Below are 21,469 nucleotides of genomic sequence, written 5' to 3' on the forward strand. Positions count from 1 at the left end.
GGAGGAAAACCAGGAGAATATTCTAGCGTGAAAGGGAAAGGAAGAGTGTCTTTCTAAAGAGTTGTAAATAGTTTTTTGAATGCTGGTGGGGGGGGAAGCTAAATGTGAAAACTCTCCACTAGATTTAATGGCACCATTATCTGTTTCTGTGTAACAAATCATCATACATTTTAGAGGCTTGAAACAACAGTTTATTATTCTCAAGATTCTGTGGGTTGACTTCATTCAGCTGGGTGCGTAACTGGAGCTGGAACACTGAAGATGGTGTTTTCCGAAGTCTGGGGCCTTGGTTCTCGCTGTTGCCTGGGCACTTTGCTGCTTGTCCCTGTGGCTTCTATCTCCACGTGATGTCTCATTAGTCAGTGGTCTAGTTCAAGCTTCTTCATGTGGTGGCTGGCTCCCGAGAGGGTGATAGTGAAACTGTGAGGCCTGTTAAGACTTAGGACTGGCACGCTTTCCACACTTGTCGTTTACCACAATGACCAAAAAAAAAGAAAAAGATCATGGGTGACTTAGTGTGAGAATTGTTTTAGTGGACTGAAGAGACTAGGGAATGACTAGCAGTTGAAGAAAAAGTTCTTTTCATTCCTTTATATTTCCTCTAAACTTGACCCCAAATCGGCTCTAATTTCCTGAATGCTTCTGGTTTCTTCCCCCACGTGCTCACTTTCCCTGAATGTTGTTCCTGTCTCCCCCATATTAAAACCTTACTCCTTCTTAAAGGCTTTCTTAAAATCTGCAGTTTCTCTCCCTTGTACTTTACTCTAGGAGCGTGAGATCAAAAAATTTTGCAAGAAATGATACATGGTTATGGTCTTTGTATTTCTGAATAAGGCAAGAATTTGGTGGTTATATTCTGTGTAGGCCTCAGTGAAGTATGTCCATATGTAAATTCTCATTATGAGTATTGTACACTAAGTTAGGTGGAGTACTTATTATGTCTTCAACATATGGAATGGTTGTTTCTCCATCCCCTGCTGTAGGTGCCACACAGGTTTTGCAGCTCATGTCTTTGTGTCCTCTCTGTGTGAGCACATACAAGGGTCATAGAGATTAAGTACATACATGGCAAGAGAATCATCTTTCCAGCCTTGGAGGTGAGACTCCTTGGCTCTGTGACCCACCACAAACATTACCATAGAGTCTGTGTTGTGTGTCTTCATCTCCATCCATAAGTGCGTTGCGGTGGGGGGAGTACAGGTCTTCCTATTGGCAGGACTCGGAGGTGCTCGGGTTCTCATTGCTGCCCTCACTCTGCCCCCCTTATTCTTGTGCTTTTCCTTAGGCTGTAGGACCTCATTGATTTCATTGGACAAGTACTATGATGGGGGGTGGGGGACACAGAAAAGAATAAGATCCCTGACCCTGCCCTCTCTCAAACTGGTGAGATTGGTAAATAGGTTATTAAAACATAAGGTGGGAAGTATTATTAAAGGACATGTTATTTGAATTACTTCAGTAACAGGACCAGGCGGCAGAATATCCAAGTAAGTGCAAGGGGAAACCACCTAAGTGTTGGTACAGATTCGTCAGTCTTGGCTCTCGTCATCGGCTCTGGTGTGGTCCTCATCCAGGAGCCAGTTAGGCTGTGTGCCGGGAAGATCTGCTTGATTCCTGAATTAAAGATGTTTTAACAATAAATGTTTTATCTTCTTTTACTGTTTGTTAACTTTTATTTTTTACATTCTGCACGTTTAAAGAATTAAGTAGTAATGTGTAAGAATTCTGGTTATCTGAGGTTTTATAGTAGTTTTTCTTAAGGTGAGCCAGCTAAAATGTCTCAAATATTATTTGGCTTTGGTATAGTTCTTATTAAATCTTGACACAGTGCCATGCTTTAGTAGGTGCTCAGTGCGAAGTTAAGCCTTAGTCCATTCTTAGCACAGTCACAAATAATTAGGGTCTGAACTGTGATCAAACACAAAACAATTGAATAAAGGAAAAATTGTACTTTTATAACGAAGTTTGAGCAGGACTAATGAACTATCACCTACCTAATCTGCCTTTTACTTTTATTTTTTTAACTTTTTTTTTTTGGTGAGTTTACTTATTTGAGGGGAAGGGGTGGAGAGAGAGGGAACCTCAAGCAGGCTCCTCACAGTCAGCACAGAGCCCGACATGGGACTTGAACTCACGAACTGTGAGATCATGACCTGAGCTGAAGTCAAGAATTGGATGCCTAGCCGACTGAGCCACCCAGGTGTCCCTGCCCTTGACTTTTTATATCTATGGAGAAATAAATTTTGTTCTTTTTAAATAAGAAGTTCAGGAAAGATTCAGAGGTGAAAAGGCAGGCAAGGCAGGAAGATAGATCTCCAAAGGAAAGAGGGAAAATAGAGCAGTCTTCCTAAATTTAAGTTGGAGTTCTGTTTTCTTTTCTGTCAGCTACCAAGATAATTACAAAAATGTCTGTAATGGTGGTATCAGTGAAATGAATCATTTAAAATAATATAGAAAACCTCAATTGTATACAAGTAAAAATAAAACTTTGTTAGTATAAACAATAATTTTCTTTGTTAGTCCATTAGACTGAAATTTGCCAAGTATAATTTTATGAAGACCCTAATAAAGACCAGTACCATGATTATGGAAAAATTATTGTATTGTTAAATTGAGCATGATTTATCCAATTCTTAAAACTTGCAGTCCTTAGATGCTCTCAACTTGATTATACAGCAGGGACTATTTGAGTATGTATTCTCCAAGCTGATTTCTCTTGACATGGAATTTTATATTACAACTTATCTCTACAGCAGGGATAGTAATAGTACCTACCGTGTTGTTTTGTTATAAATATTATATGAAAAGCCCATAGAATGGTGTTTGGCACATAGTAAGTGCTCAATATGCTAGCTATTAATTATTGTGTATTTTTATTGTTATTCTCATGTATTTGAGAATTGGGAGAGAACAGCAAAAGGGAGAGAGTATATTGCTGTCTCTCTCCATTGGATAAAAGAGTAACTAGGGGAAAAGCATAGGACGCTTTATAAAAACAATATAAATTGTTTATAGGATATACTGATTAGTGGCTTAAAATCACTAGATTTTTAAATGGATGGTTCAAAATTTTTTTCTAAAAGTACTTATTTTCATAATTAAAGTTTTTTTTTCCATTTAATAAATTAGTTTTTAAAATATGGATATTTCAACACTTGATTTTTATTTTTTTCCTATTCTGTGATAATGGGGCTACTTATTCAATTTTTAATTTAAATTCTAGTTAGTTAGCATACGGTGCAATATTGGTTTCAGGAGAATTCAGTGATTCATCACTTACAACACCCAGTGCTCATTACAAGTGGCCTCCTTAATACTTATCTCACCCATCCCCCAACCACCCCCTCTATCAACCCTGTTTGTTTTCTATCATTGTGAGCTTCTTATGGTTTGTTTCTCTCTCTCACCCCTCTTCTATGTTCATCTGTTATGTTTCTTAAACTCCACATATGAGTGAAATCATATGGTATTTGACTTTTTCTGACTGATTAATATTGTTTACCATCATACACTCTGGCTCCATCCACGTCATTGCAAATGGCAAGATTTCATTCTTTTTGATGGCTGAGTAATATTCCATTGTATAGATATAACACATCTTCCTTATCCATTCATCACTCGACGACACTTGGGCTCTTTCCATAGTTTGGCTATTGTTGATAATGTCAACACTTGATTTTTAAAAATGTAGATTATGGTTTCAATAATTATTATTGATTATGATTCAATAATGATGTGTTCTCTCTCAAAATAAAATCTTAAAAAAATTTTAAAAATTTAGTGAATGAAAGAACATTGTACTCAGTGTTAACTTTCTTCCCTCTTCCTCATCCCCACCCCATCATGAATTTTGTCTGTAGCTTTTTAGTTCATTTTTATTTCTTTTGCTACATGCACATGTTAAACATATGTAAAAAAGGCGAAGTACTTGTTTAACAGTGCATACAAATGCTTTTCTATGTATGCCATTTTGCATCTTGCTTTCTTTTCATCTGATACTGTTTTGATTCACAAATAGACTCACACTTGTAGTGTCACCCAATGTAAGAACAAGATGATATTTTGGAACAGCAGAGAAAAGATGTTCTTTTCAGTAGCATGTCATTTGGATATCCATTTGAGAAAAAAAAAAATCCACCTTCATTTCTACCTTATATAACAAACTCAATTCCAGGTGTGTTTCAGGTTTCAATGTAAGTGGTAAAATAATAAAGCTTTTAGGAAATAGAAGAACATTTTCATGATCTTTGAGGGCACAACAAGTGCTAACTATGGAAGAAAAATAAGATATTAAGATATAACTTAATAAAAATAAGATCTTATAATAAATTTATAAAAAGCTACCACTAGAATAGTAAAAGAGGTCACAAAGTGGGAGAAGATTTTTACAATATGTATATCTAACAAAGGACTCATTCAGAATATATTAATAATTTTTCAAATCAATAAGAAAAGGCAGGTAACTCAATTTTTAAAAAGTAGACAGAAGACATTAACAGGCACTTCACAAAAGAGCACCTTTGCTCCTAGGTATATACCAACAGAAATGCATACTTAATGTTTTTCATAAATACATGCTTTTTTTTTTTTTAATTTTTTTTTTTTAACATTTATTTATTTTTGAGAGAGAGAGACAGAGCATGAACCGGGGAGGGTCAGAGAGAGAGAGGGAGACACAGAATCGGAAGCAGGCTCCAGGCTCCGAGCCATCAGCCCAGAGCCCGACGCGGGGCTCGAACTCACGGACTGTGAGATCGTGACCTGAGCTGAAGTCGGACGCTTAACCGACTGAGCCACCCAGGCGCCCCCATAAATACATGCTTTAATTTCATAGTTGTACTGTTTATAATATACCCAAACTAGAAACACCCTAAGTGCTTATCAACAAAAAAGTAGATAAATTCCAGTACATATTCTCTCTCTATCCCTCTTTCCTTCTGTCTCTCTCTCGGACTCACACACTATATGGCAGTGGGAATGAATGATCTACACTTATATGCAGCAGTATGAATCTCACCCCCATAATATTGAATGGAAGGAGCTATAAACCAGAGAGACCATATTCTATAATTCCATTTATATAAAGTTCAAAATCAAGAAAAACTGATCAATTGGAGAGGGATAATGACTGGAGGGGGCATAAATTAGTAAGGTTCTGTTTCTTGATATAAATGCTAATTACACAAGGACATTCAACTTGTGAAAATATATCAAGCTGTCCATACATGATTTATGTTATTTTATGTATGCATGCATGAATTGTATGTATTTTATATTAAAAAATACTGTTTTGAGATCTATTCATATTGGATCTTAGAGGTCTCATTTATTCATTTCAACTCTGGTTTATAAACAGACCACAGTTTATTTATTGATTCCTTTACTGGACTTCTAGGTTGTTTCCTGTTTTCCTGTTTCAAATAATGTTGTAGACAGTATTCTTTTACATGGCTTCTTATAAAAATATATGAGAGTTTCTCTAAGACGTATAACTAGAAGTGGCATTAGTGGGTCCTAGTGTACGCTCAACTTTAGCTTACCAGATATTATCAAATTATTTTCCAAAATGATTGTATGTAGGAGTGATGGAAAGTTCCCATTGCTATATATACTTGTCATCACTTTTGTCAACCTTTAAAATTTTGCTAATATGATGGGTGTGAAATGGTATCTCCTCAGTATTGTAATTTGTATTATGTGGCCATATGGATTTTCTCAGGGTTCCCCCCCCCCCCCCATTTTTCACTGTTGGGAAATAACCTGTTCATAATTTTGTACATTTTTTATGGTTAATTTTAACATTTTTCTTGATTTATGTGCAATTTGCCTTGATTCTCAAAGTCCATATATTGAGAGAGACCTCCATTTGTGATTTTAACACATTGCTAGAATTTCAGCTGTAGACTTTAGCTTTGGAGTAATTCAACCTTCCTAAGAATATTTTTCCTTCAGGCCCTTTGTCCTGTCTCTGTTTGCCTGCCATCGCTCCTTCCAGTTTTACTAGCACATTTCAGCTATAGGGGCTTTTTTATCCCTCTTCTTTGTTGATGAGAAAGGGTAGTTGTGATATGGGGAAGGGGAAATGATAAATAGAAAAATGAATAAAAATTTGACAAGTTTATAAAATTAATATAACTATGTATAAAATATGGTTATGACCATTCTTAGTTGTTTGATTTATGTATTTGAAATAAATTCCAGATCTGGCATTCTACAAAGGCCAGTTATTTCATTGTGTATTGTCTCCCTTGTAGATGCTTATCATTATCTGATTTGTGTGTGTGTGTGTGTGTGTGTGTGTGTGTGTGTGTGGAGGGGCAGGAAGAGAGGGAGAGAGATTATTACCTGATGAGTTTCGTGTGTATGTGTATATAGTTTGTGGTCTGTCAGTGTGCTGTCTGCTGCTTACATATGAGGTCTGTGTAGTGCTGTTATACACTGGATTCTTGAGACAATTCCATGTATTCATGACATCCAGAGTAATTCTGTTAACAGTTCAAAACCCTCTTCCTCCAGTGCCACTTGTGCTTTGATGTTTTTGTGATCTTAGAGAGAAAATGACCAAGCACCAAATCGTTGTGCTTCCCAGGTACAGAGGTAACTGGTCTGGAGTAAAGGAGCTGATAGAAATAGGCTTTTCCTCTTTGTCTTCTTGGCAGTGTGGTAATATTAGCAAGGGCTTGGAGTTCCTGAACTGTTTTCCGAGAGTCACGGAGCCTTTGAGGTTAGGGAACCTTCATCACAGAACATCCTGGCCCAGATTTCTTCAACATTCCTTACTGCCACTGACTTCTGCTTTAAGTAGGATCAGTGCCAGAGGAAAAGCTCATGACTCCTGGCCATGGTCACAAAACCTTGGCTGATTTTGATCCTGCAGCATATTCTCTTGGCATGAACCTTTCGGAGAGAGATGCCAGTTTAGCAGGGCTTCACTAGGAATTCTCTTCCTAGAATAGAATCTGGTTTTTTTTTTTTTAATGGTTTAATGTAACTCATGAAGAAACTTGAGTCTTAAGTCAGTGTAGAATGACTTAAATTCCCAATTTATCAAGATTAGAAATCTTCTTTGTTAAGAAATAGAAAGGCTGTAAACAATACAATTAAGTTTGCTGTATGACCAAAGCAGTATAAACTTTGGCAGTTAATTTAGAGGTGTTGATTTAAAGTGTTTTCTGGGGGCCCCTGGGTGGCTCAGTCGGTTAAATGTCCAACTTTGGCTCAGGTCATGATCTCGTGGTTTGGGAGTTTGAGTCCCGCTCAGTTTCTGTGCTGATGGGTCAGAGCCCAGAGCCTTCTTTGGATTTTGTGTCTCCCTCTCTCTCTGCCCCTCCCCTGCTCGTACTGTCTCTCTGTCAAAAATAAAACATTAAGAAAAAATTAAAAAATTAAGTGTTTTCTGTATTTTAGAGAAAACTCTAAATAAATCCTGAGTATGCTGATCCCAGGCTTTATTTTTCTATAAATTATATAAGTAATAAAGATTTTTTTTTTTCCCTAAGCACCATGTCATTTTCACACTTAAAAAATTAATAATTCCAGGGGCGCCTGGGTGGCGCAGTCGGTTAAGCGTCCGACTTCAGCCAGGTCACGATCTCACGGTCCATGAGTTCGAGCCCCGCGTCAGGCTCTGGGCTGATGGCTCAGAGCCTGGAGCCTGTTTCCGATTCTGTGTCTCCCTCTCTCTCTGACCCTCCCCCGTTCATGCTCTGTCTCTCTCTGTCCCAAAAATAAATAAACGTTGAAAAAAAAATTAAAAAAAAATTAATAATTCCAGTAATATTATTCCAAATTTCCCCAATTGTCTCGAAAATCTTTGCTTTTGATTGCTTCATTTTATCTATAATATTCCACCAGCTCTCCCCACTCCCCACTCTTTATGTTTTCGGGCCATTGATTTATTGGAGAAATCAGGTCCTCCTCTGCCCTGTAGGTTGTCCCACTTGCTGGCTTTGACTTCTTGCTTCTTGGGGTGGTATTTAACTTGATCCCCTCTCCCCAGTAGTCCCTGTAAACTGGTATTTAGAATAAAAGGCTTGATTAGGTTCAGCCTAGTTTTCCCTTTCCCCTTTTCTTTCCTTTCAGTGTTACGCACTTGCTATTGGGTCACTTCTTGATACATATTCTGTCTGGTCGTCCCCATTTAGTTACTCTAAGATTAATGTGTGGATTGTCTTGGTACTCTATTACTCTTTTGGTGCAGAGGTGCCCATTAGAATTACTTCAAAGCTTTTGAAGATTCTGAAGAATCCTAGATTCTATTTTAGCAGGTCTGATGGGGTTGGGAAAACACATCTATTAAAAAACACATGGAGAAATAAAAACCCTCTACCTTTACTCAGATGTGGGAAGAATCATTATCTTTAATACATTTAACATGTAATTAGAGTGACAAAATTTACTTTTATGCAGGTGCTTTGTGGAATGTATGTTTTGTCACAAATAGAGCATAATTAAAATTATTAACTGGAGATGTTTGAGGCTGCTGTGGTGTAATAGAAAAAGCAGTGACTTGGACCCAGGTGGCCAAATCACTTACTCTCTGCAAGACATTGTTTTAATCTAGAAAACAGGAATAATAAGATATTTGTGATAGGCTTGTTTTAATGATTAAATGAAATGATTTATTTGGAAGCAGTCCAGCACTTGGTGGTCAGTTGAATGGAAATCTGGAAAGCATTACAGTAACAGATTTTTTTCAATCGAGGTCTTTAGAGTAAAAACTTAGGAGAATGAAGTAACTATGTCTCATGTGCTTATTTTAGCTGTATCTGTATAAGCTTTTGTTCTTGAGCTTGTTTTTTGAGTGATAGGAGACTCGTGATACATAGTTTTAATATACGTGTAATTAATGTGGCCTTTTGAGAAAAACATCATGTGGAAATCTTACCTTTTTCCCCCCTTATTTTCAGCTTCATTTACCTCTTAATTCTCCTTTGCCTGGAAGTGAATTGACCAAGGAACCTTTTCGTTGGGATCAGAGACTCTTTGCACTAGTGTTGCGGTTGCCTGGCACCATGTCAGTAGAATCAGAACAGTTGACAGGTGTGCCTTTAGATGACTCTGCGATCACACCAATGTGTGAAGTGACAGGCGGTAAGTTTTTCTCCTGGCAGTAATCCAGTGAGTTAAGGCAGAGTTTGAATGTTTTAAAATGCACATTTCAAAAACTCCATGTTGTCGTTCAACACGCTAATGGTAGGAATTAGTAGACCTACATGGTTTTAAAAATCCATTGATGAATGTCTGCGATCTGATTTGAATGGGGTTTAATACTATTGGATCTGAAATGAGTGGTCTTTTTCTCTACCCATATAGAAAGTGCTGGTATTTGAAGTTGTTAAACTTTTTTTCTTCTCTATAAAGATTACCAGTATTTACAAGTGTGGCAGAATTATTTTCTGTGAAAAATGCAGAATTTTGAGAATCATCTCATCAACCATATAATGATCAATGCCTGGTTAAGTGCTGTTTTCCCTAGAGGCAAAGAGAAAGCTGGATAGCAGGTTAGAGGACCAGGTAGCAAGGTCTTACCCATCTGGTCCCTGTGTTAAGTGAACAGTAATGATACTCTTGAAAGAAAATATGTAACAGACTCAGAACTTCTGTAATGTGGAATTGGTCAGCAGGTGGGTTAAATTCATACCGATAGGTATTGAGTGTCTACTGTGTATGAAACACTATCTTATGCTTTCAGACTTCAGTAGTGAGTATGACAGGCAACGGTATTCTTGCTTTCATGGAGCATTTTAGTTCTCACCTAAGGAATTTGATACTAAAATGTCCAGGTCTGGCATACCACTATTTCACCTGTGTCAGAGGCCTGTGACATTATTAGTCTCCAGACACAGTCATAGCCAGCTGTATCAGTTTAAAGGAAAATATGAGATTTAATTAACATTTTAGGTACCTTTCTTCAATTCTGTGGGGAGTTTGGAAATCTGCAAAATTCACAGACAAAATAGGTACCCTACAAGGATATGTAAAGTAGATAATTAGGAAGTTGTTTTCACATTATTAAATGTTCTTATTTATAGAAGTACTTTCTGGTGAACTCTTATAATTCTTTCAGTTTAATTTATATTAAAAAAAAAGTTATATACATACATCTTAAAGGGAAAACCTGTCTATCGAAATGTGAAAATTCACTGCTAACAATTCCTTGTGCATGAATAATATTTTTCAGTGACAGCCCCAATTGTTCTATGGGTAGATTCACATTTGTATTCAGAAAAGTTTAGTTTTTAGCCTTGAACTGACTTACTTGCTAAAATCCTGATACATCTATCTATCTATCTATCTATCTATCTATCTATCTATCTATCTCTATACATAGATAGGTAGATAGATAATATAATTTTTTTTTTAGTTCTAGTTTTTAATTAACAGATTGAAGTCCTTGAAGCGTAATTAACACTTTTGCATTGGAAAATTTTTTACTATATATTATTTACTCAGAATTAGGATAAAGTTATGGGACTATATGTACTGTAACTTTGGTCTTCTAGAATCAAGAATATTCAGAGTGTGAAATGAAGTGAGTGGTATAAGCAGAGAGGGTCTGCAGTGAACCTGAGAGATCATGTAGTGGTTAATATCCTTGCCTTTGGCAGTAATGTACTAAAGCTATTCTGCTTATTCTTTGAAAGGAACATCTCCAGATGAAGTCACCCTTGGTAATATCTTTCAATGACCCAGAAACCTTGGTCAGGAAAAGCTTCCCCAAATACATATCCTGAATGTCTCCTGATGTAGTGGTTTATTTGCCTCTTTTCATGCTCTTGCTATAGCAATAATGAGAAGCTGCTCAAATGCCACTCACCTTTTCATAGATCTGAATAATATGTATTCCTTTTTTATTATTTTAAAACGAAAATTTTACTAACGAAAGTTTTGAGGATAAAGCACTAGAAAAGTAGAAAGAACAGAAAAGTTAAACCCACTAGTATTGCACTATCCGGATATATAATCACTACTAACAATTCCTGTGCATTTTTAAACTTAATGGTAAGAGTAGTGTATGTTCATTTGTTTTGCCTTCATAGAATAATTCTTGTTTACTAAGGAAAAGTTGGAAAGAAATGTGCCTGTGTTGCCAAAATCATTAGTATTTTGTTATGTTTTCTATGTGTACTTAAAAAAAATTATATAATTGTCATTGTAAGCAATTTTCTTTTATTATCAGCTAATGAATGAGTATCCACTCTATATAACTGTTCTTGGTGCTGGAAATACAGCAGGAACAATAATAAGCAAAGGTTACTTTTTTGGACTGTGTGATAGAAAAAATCATAAAATTAATAAACACTATTGGAGAGTGCTACTTACTATGAAGAAAATGTAGGGTAAGGGTGTAGAGAATAACTTGAGGCAGAGAATGAGTGTTCTTAGAAGGTCTTTTGAGGAGGTGACTTTTTTTTTTTAAGCCATAAACCTAAAAGATACGCTTACCCCTCCTAGTTTGAATCAATTTAATATATTAGTTATCCTCGGAGATTATTATACTTGTTTAAAGAAATAAAAACATTTATTTATTTTTTTAAAGAGATTTTTTTTTTTAACGTTTATTTATTATTGAGAGACAGAGAGACACGGAGCATGAGCAGGGGAGGGGCAGAGAGAGGGGGAGACACAGAATCCGAAGCAGGCTCCAGGCTCCGAGCTGTCAGCGCAGAGCCCGACACGGGGCTCCAACTCACGACCTGTGAGATCATGACCTGAGCTGAAGTCAGTTGCCCAACCAACTGAGCCACCCAGGTGCCCCAACAACATTTATTTTATAAATTACATTTGTATATCTCTAACCTTAAAGGTAAAGCTGCTTGTTTTAATAGGGATTAAATCAATCTTAGTTGTGTCTTAAAAATACTAATCTCTCTAAAATTATTGTTACAGCATGTTCACTGAATCTTTATTGAGGTAGAACTGACCTACAGCCAATTAGTTTCAGGTATATAGCATAATGATTTGATATTTTATATATCGTAAAATGATCCCTCACAGTAAGTCTACTTAACATTCAAGCGAAGATCTGAATAATGGAGTAAACCATACAGAGAGATGTAGTAAGGGAAGGAACACACTTTGTATTTTGGTGAGCGGCAGGAACGCTGATGTGAAGTAGAGAGTAAACAGGTGGGTTTAGGGCAGTAGGCAAAGGACAAATATCGAATAACCTTTTAGGCTATAATAAATATTGTTTATTTCCAAATATGACGAGAAGCACTGGGGGCTTTTTATATAGGAGGTGACATCTGATTTCTTTATCTGAAAGATCACTTCAGCTGTTGGATGAGAATATAGTGTAAAGTGGCAAGAATAGAAACAGAGAGGCTGGTTAAGAGATGACAGTACTTTGGTCTAAAGTGCTGGGTTTGTGGGTGGTGAGAGGTGGTCTGATGCAAAGGGGAACTAAGGATGAAGGCAGTGAGGGAAGAATGAATCAAGGATGACCTGAATATTGGAGGTAAATGGCTATGACATGGACTGAGATGGCACACCAGGGAGAAGCAGGTTTGGAGGAGGTACAGGGCTATCAAGTCAAAAAATGCTCAATGGAGATGATGGTAGAAGCATTTTACAAAAATTGTGTAAGATTGTAGAGTAAATCAGTTTAACTTTCTTAGCCTCTACAAGGACTGTTGCTCAACTTACTGGAAATATTCTTTTTTATCTCTTTTCCATTTGACTAAAATGCTGGTATAGTAGGCTTCTGTGGGAGAATATTTTTTTTTCACTTTTGCCTTTAGACTCACTTTATTTAGTTTGATGTTTTTGTGGACTCTACATAACAATAAGTGAGCCAGCTTCTTGACTGTGAGGTGTTTGCTTGTCTGTCTCACAAACATAAGCAGTGATCCTAGAAACTTATTGCTTCAATACAAAGGGTTGTACAGTACAAGAGATGAGTTTTGATCTAGAGAATAAAAGAAATATTATATAGGATATAGGCTTACTTTGTAAAGATGCCAAAATTTCCTATTTCCTCTTTAACTTTCAAAGGAATTAATGGATTTTTATTACTTGCCAGGAAACTTAAGTTTATTAGCTTTTTCTTTAATTTTAATAAAGTATCTTTGTAATTCTATTTTATACTAAGATTATAACTCATTTACTCATATTTTTCTAATCAACCGATGATGACACAGTTTAGAAGAGCAGAGAGAGTTGCTACAATTACACTTTGGAAACTTTTGGTTTTTTTTATGACTTCTTAGGAATATGCTTAAATTTAATGAAATAAGATATTCAGCCTTTGTATAATCTTCTAAATACTTTGTGTATTAAGATGATCAGCCTTTCTATATATTGCTTTATATATGTTTGACTCAAAAATATTTTAATCTGCCAATTCTTTCAAATAAGTGTGGTTCCATTTAGGCATTCTTTTTAAAATACTAATTTCAAATTAACATCATGATTTCCAGGGAAAAGAGTATACCCAGATTAAAGTTTCTAATAACCTGTAAGGGTTTGACTCTTGGCTGTACTGCTGTTATTAATTTGGATAAATTAACCTCTCTGTGCTTTAGTTTTCTCACTTATAAAACGAAGAAAGTAACCCATACAGTTGTGGTTAGGATTAAATAAATTAATATGATAAAGTAAGTAGAATAGTGCCGGGCATGTAGACACTCAGTAATTGGTAGGTATTTTTATGATTACGACTATTATTATTGCATACAGGTAAGTTGTTTGTTATATGATACTTGTTTTTCTAAGTAGAGCTGACTCTGAGGATTTGAATCCTACTACTGCCTAATGTTTTCTTTTCTGAGTAGCCTTTCGCAAATCACATGTTAAGTATAAACTGATATGAGTAATTTGATAGGTCAAATATAATCATATAACTGTATTTGGAAATAATTGATGGAATCAGAAAAAAGAGTAGGACTGTTTTCATAGTGAGCTTATTGCAGATAACATTGTAAGATGTTTGAAGGTTTTCAGCATTGGTTTGGATCAACACCTATGAGAGAAATATGATACAAGTTACATATGTAATCATAAATATTATAGTGGTCACTTAAAAGGTGAAATTAATTTTAATATCTTCTAAGTCAATAAATAAAAATATTTCAACATGAAAATGATATTTAAAAATTATTGAAATAGTTTACATTTTTCCTATTAACTTTACAGAATCAGGTGTATATTTTATGGTTAGTATACATCTAAATTTGGACTAGTCATATTTCAAGTTCTCAGTAGCCATATGTGGCTGATGATTACAGTATGGGATAACACAGCTCTAGATATATTTATTGAAAATCCCTGTTTAAGAGATCTTTTCACTAGTATTTTGTCTTAACCACTAGCATTTTAAATGCTTTGTACTAAAAATCCTATAGGTTAAAATATACAAAAGGGAAATTCATTGAAGATAGGTTAATTCCCAACTACGCAAACCAGATGAAATTCAGAAAAGCCCATGCTACCATCTATTTGTTAAAGTGCAAATGTTTAAAATATGCAGTAATTTCCATCAGACCAATTAAATAATTATTGATTATCTGCCATGTGCTTAGCATTAATCTTAGTGATAATATTTTTGTTGAGCAGGAGTAAGATTTTGAAGGTTAGTTATTAGATGTTGTGTATGTGTATGAAAGATAAATTGGTAACAGTTGGGAGATAATTTTATAAATGCATTTTAAGTTATATCTTATATAATATGCATATATACTACATATATAAGTATATAATGCGATTTTTTTCATTGTTGTTTGTTCAGACCAAATTTCTATTTTCTGTATACCTATATTTAGAAGAAAAAGTTTACATACTCTCATAAAATGGAATTGTTGGTTGATTAAAAATAACTAGTTTTCTTCATTTTTCCATAAGATCATGAAATAAAGTCAAACTTTACCATTGAACTTTTGTTAATAGTATCAGAAACCTCACTATGGTTCTGTCTTGCTGAAGGTAGAAATTTCTGCAACTAACTTTATTCTTTTTATCTCAGGCCGTTCATACTCTGTATGTTCTCCAAGAATGCTTAATCAATGTCTGGAGTCCTTGGTACAGAAAGTGCAAAGTGGGGTGGTAATAAACTTTGAAAAAGCAGGACCAGATCCTTCCCCCGTAGAAGGTATTATTATACTTTTCTTATAGACATTCTAAATTTCATCATTGAACTAGAACTGAAAAATTACCATGATTTGGCTTTAAGATGGACAAGGTCAAATTGTTGAGATGACAAAATGGCTAGGTAAAGAGGGAAAATTAAACAGGAAAGTCAAGGTGAACTGCTAGTGGTTCAGTAGCATCACTTTTTTATATTGATTGTTGATAGCCTGAAATTTTTATAGGAGTCGAAAACCTTATTAACCATTTGCAGATTAGCCACCTTATATTTCGTTTTTAGGAAAAAGTGTGCCACTTTGATTCTCCCCAGCATATATGCTTCTCCTGTGTCCCATAATTCACAAGAGTGTTCAATCCTAGGTGTTTATTTCCTTAGCTGCATTTTGTAAGGATCAAACTGGTCAGAAACAAATAAATGGTTTGTGTGGTTACAAAAATGAGAAACTAGCCTTTGCCATTAAGCTGGACTCTATTAACTCTAGTTAAGCCCCACCTGACTTTATTTTAATATTCTGTTATCATGAACTATTTCTATTAGCTAGAGGGCATAAGGGGTTACACTAGAACCAAGGGACAGCTTATATCTGGGACCCTGTATGTAGTATGGCATTGTTTAGAACAAGAATTAGAAAGTCATTAATGACACCTGGCAGAGGTTGTCCACTACAGTGGGTAACTGGGAGAAGAGAAAAGTCATAAAGATAAAAAAAAAATGGGTACTCTCAGAGGAGGATTATAGGGAAGGAGCAGAAGATGGTAAGATTATAGAAATTATGTCACTGTCTCTGGTTTAAATAAACAAGCTTTTTCTTTAATTGAATTCTTAGACATGGAATGTATTTTTGAGTTATTTTAATATTTGGCTTAGAGTTAGGCACCAAGTAAATGTTTATTGAACTGTTGAAGACAGTTGCTATTTTGCTAGAATAAGTTTAGATTAAAGGTAGGTGCTTTGTATCTGGATTTGCATATTAAATTTTTTTAGTTAAATGGGCTTTAGTTAAAATGATTTGAAAGAAATATTCATTTAGCAGTATTTACGTAGCATTTACTAAGCTAAGAATGATGATGAAGAGATTGGGTGTTTGCCCTTATCATCTGGTAGGGAAAACCTATCATTCATTAAACAAGTATTTACCATAAAGGAGGTTTTACATATTCTGACTCGGCAAGCAAAGGATACTGTGGGACCTCCTTTCAAATGTTGAACTCATAGTTGGAATTTGCAGAATTTACTCTCTCATGATTTTAATATAAATGTTAAGTAGTCATGATAGTAGAACCATTCAAGAAAAATGAGAAAACTCAGACATTTTCATTAAGCAACGTAACAGTGGATATAATTTAACTTTTTTGCTTTTTTCCTTATTGACATATGCTTTCTTTGTCTTCATTTCTTTGCTACAGATGGGCAGCCAGATATATCAAGGCCTTTTGGATCACAGCCCTGGCATAGCTGTCACAAACTCATATATGTGAGACCAAATCCTAAAACTGGGGTTCCTATAGGTCATTGGCCCGTTCCAGAATCTTTTTGGCCAGATCAGAATTCTCCAACACTAGTAAGTACCTGAGAGACTGTGACTTTGTAATAGTAACCATTTAACTGCTCTTTTTTTTTTTTTTTTTTTAAGATTTTTCATTTTGAGAGAGAGAGAGAACACATGTGTGGCGGGGGGGAGGGGGGAGGGGTGTGGCAGGCAGAGAGAGAAGGAGACTGAGAATCGCAAGCAGGCTCCGTGCTGTCAGTGCAGAACCAGATGTGGGGCTCGAACTCCTGAACTGTGAGATCATGACCTGAGCTGTAGTCAGATGCTTAACCCACTGAGCCACCCAGGTGCCGCTTAACTGCTTTTCATACTAGTTTTAAGAACTGCTATCAAAGGTGTGGCTAATTTATTGGAATTAGACAATGTTCAAAGTGCTATGGTAAGCTGTTACTTGATTTAGTACACTGTATTGTTATGAAGTAGTAGGAAAAAAAGGTGTCTGTTTTCTTTAGAATCTAATACTATGCTTATGTTTTTATGATTGGCATCTGGATGCAAAATCATAGATGGAACAAGAGTTTCTCTTTGATCTCTAAATATAATATAATGTGAGGGTTTGTCTCTAGGACACAATTTAGAATTTAAATGAAAGTTTAGAAAATAGTTCCAGTTGCTTGTTTGTAATCTTTTAGGACGTAGCCTTAGAAATTCATGTAGACTTTCATGGTTTTAGGTTATGTTCAGTGTTCTCATTCAGAAGTTTAAGGTAGAAATGACTTTCTAGTCTTGTTTACATGAATTATTTTTAGAAACAGTGGGGCTTCTTGAATGATCATTGTGAATTATCAGTATTCACTATATGGTTCTTATAGTGATAGGATAACCTTATGTAAATTAATATCTATTCGGTGTTGTTAATACACTGTTTTTTCAGATCAACATTTTTTTCTGGTATCTGAAGGTTTATAGGATACTGTGTGGGAGAACATGACAGTAGTTCTTTGCTATTACCCTTAGAAGATAGGAACTGTATTTCAAAGATCATGAAGCAGTTTGAACAATGTTTCATGCAGTTATCCTATATGAATTAAACTGAACCCTTTCTGAAACCTTTATACTTCATTATTTTTATTTTAATTCTAGTTAACATACAGTGTGATATTAGTTTCAGGTGTGCAATATGGTGAGTCGGCACCTCCATACATCACCCTGTGCTCATCACAGTGCTCTGTTTAATCTCCATCACCTATTTCACCCATCCCCTGCTGACCTCCCCTTGTAACCATCAGTAATTGAGAGTGCTTCTTGATTTGTCTCTCTTATTTTTTTCCTTTTGCTTCTGTGTTTTGTTTCTTAAGTTACACATGAGTGAAATCATACGGTATTTTGTCTCCCTCTGATTTATTTTGCTTAGCATAATATTCTCTAATTCCATTCATGTTGTTGCAAATGGCAAGATTTCATTATTTTTATGGCTGAATAATATTCCATTGTATTTATATACCACATCTTCTTTATCCATTCATCTATCGATGGACACTTGGGCTGCTTCCATATTTTGGCTGTTGTTGATAATGATGTTGCACTGGGGTGCATGTCTCCCTTCGAATCCGTATTTTTGTGTCCTTAGGGTAAATACCTAGTAGTGCAATTGCTGGATTGTAGGGTAGTTCTAGTTTTCACTTTCGGAGGAACCTCCGTACTGTTTTCTACAGTGGCTGTACCAGTTTGCATTACCACCAAGAGTGCACAAGTTGAAACCTTTATACTTTAAACCTATATCAACTCTTCAGGGTACTTTTTACTTTTACTCTATACAGGTCTACAAAGTGATATTTCCTTTATTTAGTAGGGATTTAATGAAGTAATACATGAAATTAAGGCTTTATAAATTTTAGTGAAGTATCTTCTTTATTCCTTTCCTTGTTCTGATTGAATCATCATAGTTTTAAAATCTGGCCTTTATAGATAAACTCTTAATTTCTTTTGTCATTTTACTTTCCCTTTGGGTGTCCATTCAACTTTCATAGAACAGATACTGTGTTTGTGTCAAATATTGCCTTGTTGGTTATTCATTCTATTGTGTATATGTGTAGTACTTGTTAAGTCCTAATAGAAGGAAATCCAAAACCAGTGTCACAAGTATAATCTATTAATACTGCTCTAATGGCCTATTGCAAATTGTTAGAGGATTTCTAGGTGTGGGTAGGATTTCAGTTGGGGAGGAAACAATATGAGAAAAAGTATGGAAGTAAAAAAGAACAAGGTCCATTTAGAGGAATGAGAAATAGCAGAGTATAGGTGGGTCATACCATGTATGTGGGACATTGAGAATACTATTAAATAAACCAAAGTACTCACGACTTTAAATGCATGGTTAAGGAATTTGAGCTTTTCTCATTGGGGTTCACAGAATAAGTGAAGATGTTTTTAACAGAGTGATGCTGTAGGAAATTTAATCTGGTGGTTGTCATATGCAGCAATATTAGGAGATGAGTTGGAAAGAAAGCAGGTTATCTAGAGGGCTATTGCTATGATTCACGTAAGAAATGTTGAGAGTTTGAATTAAGATGATGGAAGAGAGAATCATAAAGAGACAATATTGGAAAGCACTGGCAAGATTTAGTACTGAAGGATATATTAGTGGGGAAATGAAATTTTTATAAATAATAGTATTCAAATAAGATGCAATGATACTGAAATTAAATGTGAGTTTTAGCAACTGGTTCTGAATTTTTATTTTTTGTTTTGTTTAAATAGATTTTTTTCATTTTTTTATTTTTATGTTTTGAAAGATACCTACCTTTTTTTAAGGTTCATTTATTTATTTTGAGAGAGAGGCAGTGGGGGCAGGAGAGGGCAGAAAGAGAAGGAGAGAGAGGGAGAGAGTCCCAAGCAGGCTCCGCATTGTCAGCACAGAGGCTAATTCGAGGCTCAAACCCACAAACTGTGAGATCATGCATGACATGAGCCGAAACCAAGAGTCTGACTGAGCTACCCAGGTGCCTCTAAGTAGATATTTTTTAATGTTCATTTATTTATTTTGAGAGAGAGGGAGAGAATCCCAGGCAGACTCTGCACTGTCACTGCAGCCCAGAGTAGGACTGGAACTCACAAACGGTGAGATCACAACCAGAGCCAAAATCAAGGGTCTGTCACTTAACTGACCGAGCCACCCAGCCACCCCTGGTTCTGAATTGAAATCATGGTTCCACGAGTTATTAGCTGTGAGTTTGGTCTGTTATCTTCTCTAAGCCTCAATTTCCTGTCTGTTAAATGGAGATAATAGCTCCTATCTCATGGGATTGTTTTGGGGATTAAATGAAGTAATAAATGCAAAATTTTCTTTGTCACGTTCTGGAAGACACCCTCTCTCGCCAACACACATTGTTGCTCTTGGATCTCAATATTTTAATCCAAAAAGATAAGTGAGTTTCATGGACTGATTCAGTAAGATATGTGTCAGTTACATGCAAGATACAGGAGCACAGTATGAGTAAAACGATGGTGCTTACCTTCTAAAACGACGGCATCTTACCATTCCATAGGAAGGTCAGACTCGTAACTGTAAACACAGTACACTACAGTGCTCTAACTGTGCTAGAGGCATGGAGCAGAGCCGAGAGGAGGTGATGCCTAAATGCCTGGTATGTCCTGGGGGTGTAGGACAAGAAAGGGTGTCAGGGAGAAAATCTCTGAGACATTTTACTTGCCAGTTCAGACTTCAAGACTTAGTTTGTTTGCCAGTATGCAAGGAAGAAAATAATAAAGCTGCCAGGGATGACATGAAAGCAGGAGTGTGAAAAGATGATGATCTACTTGCGTAACTTGCAAGTCGTTTGGCATGGCTGGAGCGTGGGGTGTACACGGTGTGCAGTGGTTGAAGTCAGATGGGGACCGGATCATCAAGGCTCTTTGTATCTGATGTTTAGAGAAAAGAGTCTGGGTCCTATTTTTAGGTGATTAGCTTGCTACTTTTACCAAATAACTGCAGATAGGGAAATGACATGATCATATTTATATTTTGTGGCTATGGGATTGATTGGAGGGAGCTAATTAGGGCCATTAAAAATAAGTAGTTGTACTAGTCTAGTCTAGTCTAGTCTGATGATGGCATAAATTAGAATACTAAGAAATAAAAGATAAATTTCTAGAGAGTGAGAATTTAGTACTGACAGAGGGCAGTAACTAAATACTGAGCACCTGCCAAGTTGATGTGTTCTGCCTGGTGGTTTAGAATTTGCGGGATTTTATCTAGGCCTTTGTGATAGTTAAATATGGAGGATAAAGAGATGTTAAGGATAACCAACCCCTAGGTTTTTAGAACAGGTTTTGTAGCTTAGGGGAGAAGTAACGAATTGCATAAGAATGTATTTGAGGGACTTCTGTCTAGTAGGCAGTTGGAACATAAGAGAGGTGAGAGAGATCCGGTCCCAACACGGTGGATTGGGAGCCACCAGGGCGTGGGTAGTAATGGAGTAATAAGAGTCTTTCATACTGTGAAATTTCAGGTTATTTCTTCAAAGCTTACATTTCCTTCAATTGGTGAGATTTTCAGGAAGGAGACTATTTGGCAGGCAGGGATTCTAACATGTCTTTTTTTTTTCCTTTAAGGTATTTTGGTTTTTTGTACTTTTAGATCAGGTTCTCCAAAGTAGTGTGTATATACCACAGAGGTAACCAGATGGTCTACTGGAATAGGGAAGGAAAACATTAGAACTTCTTTTTATGTATATTTTTCTCCTAATTTTAATATTATTTTGGTATATATCTTATTACATACTTATACGCTAATTTACAGATAATTTATAAGTAAATGTGTATAAGTCCTCATATATATTCAGCAATTTTTACTGACCACAAGGTCTATTATCAGTTTGGAAGCTACCACT

General features: G+C 35.8%; 1 protein-coding gene across 2 annotated transcripts in view; it reads left to right on the plus strand.

Moving 5' to 3' along the window:
- The window catches only part of INTS6 (integrator complex subunit 6), a 91,535-nt gene that overhangs the window by 48,440 nt on the left and 21,626 nt on the right, over window positions 1–21,469 (plus strand). For both annotated transcript variants that reach the window (XM_043578162.1, XM_043578156.1), the window contains 3 exons: window positions 8,910–9,093; window positions 14,966–15,091; window positions 16,495–16,649. In XM_043578162.1, the coding sequence (XP_043434097.1) occupies window positions 8,910–9,093; window positions 14,966–15,091; window positions 16,495–16,649 (465 nt within the window). The remainder of the gene's footprint in view (window positions 1–8,909; window positions 9,094–14,965; window positions 15,092–16,494; window positions 16,650–21,469) is intronic.

The sequence above is a fragment of the Prionailurus bengalensis genome, chromosome A1 (genome assembly GCF_016509475.1).
Source record: "Prionailurus bengalensis isolate Pbe53 chromosome A1, Fcat_Pben_1.1_paternal_pri, whole genome shotgun sequence".
NCBI lineage: Eukaryota > Metazoa > Chordata > Mammalia > Carnivora > Felidae > Prionailurus > Prionailurus bengalensis.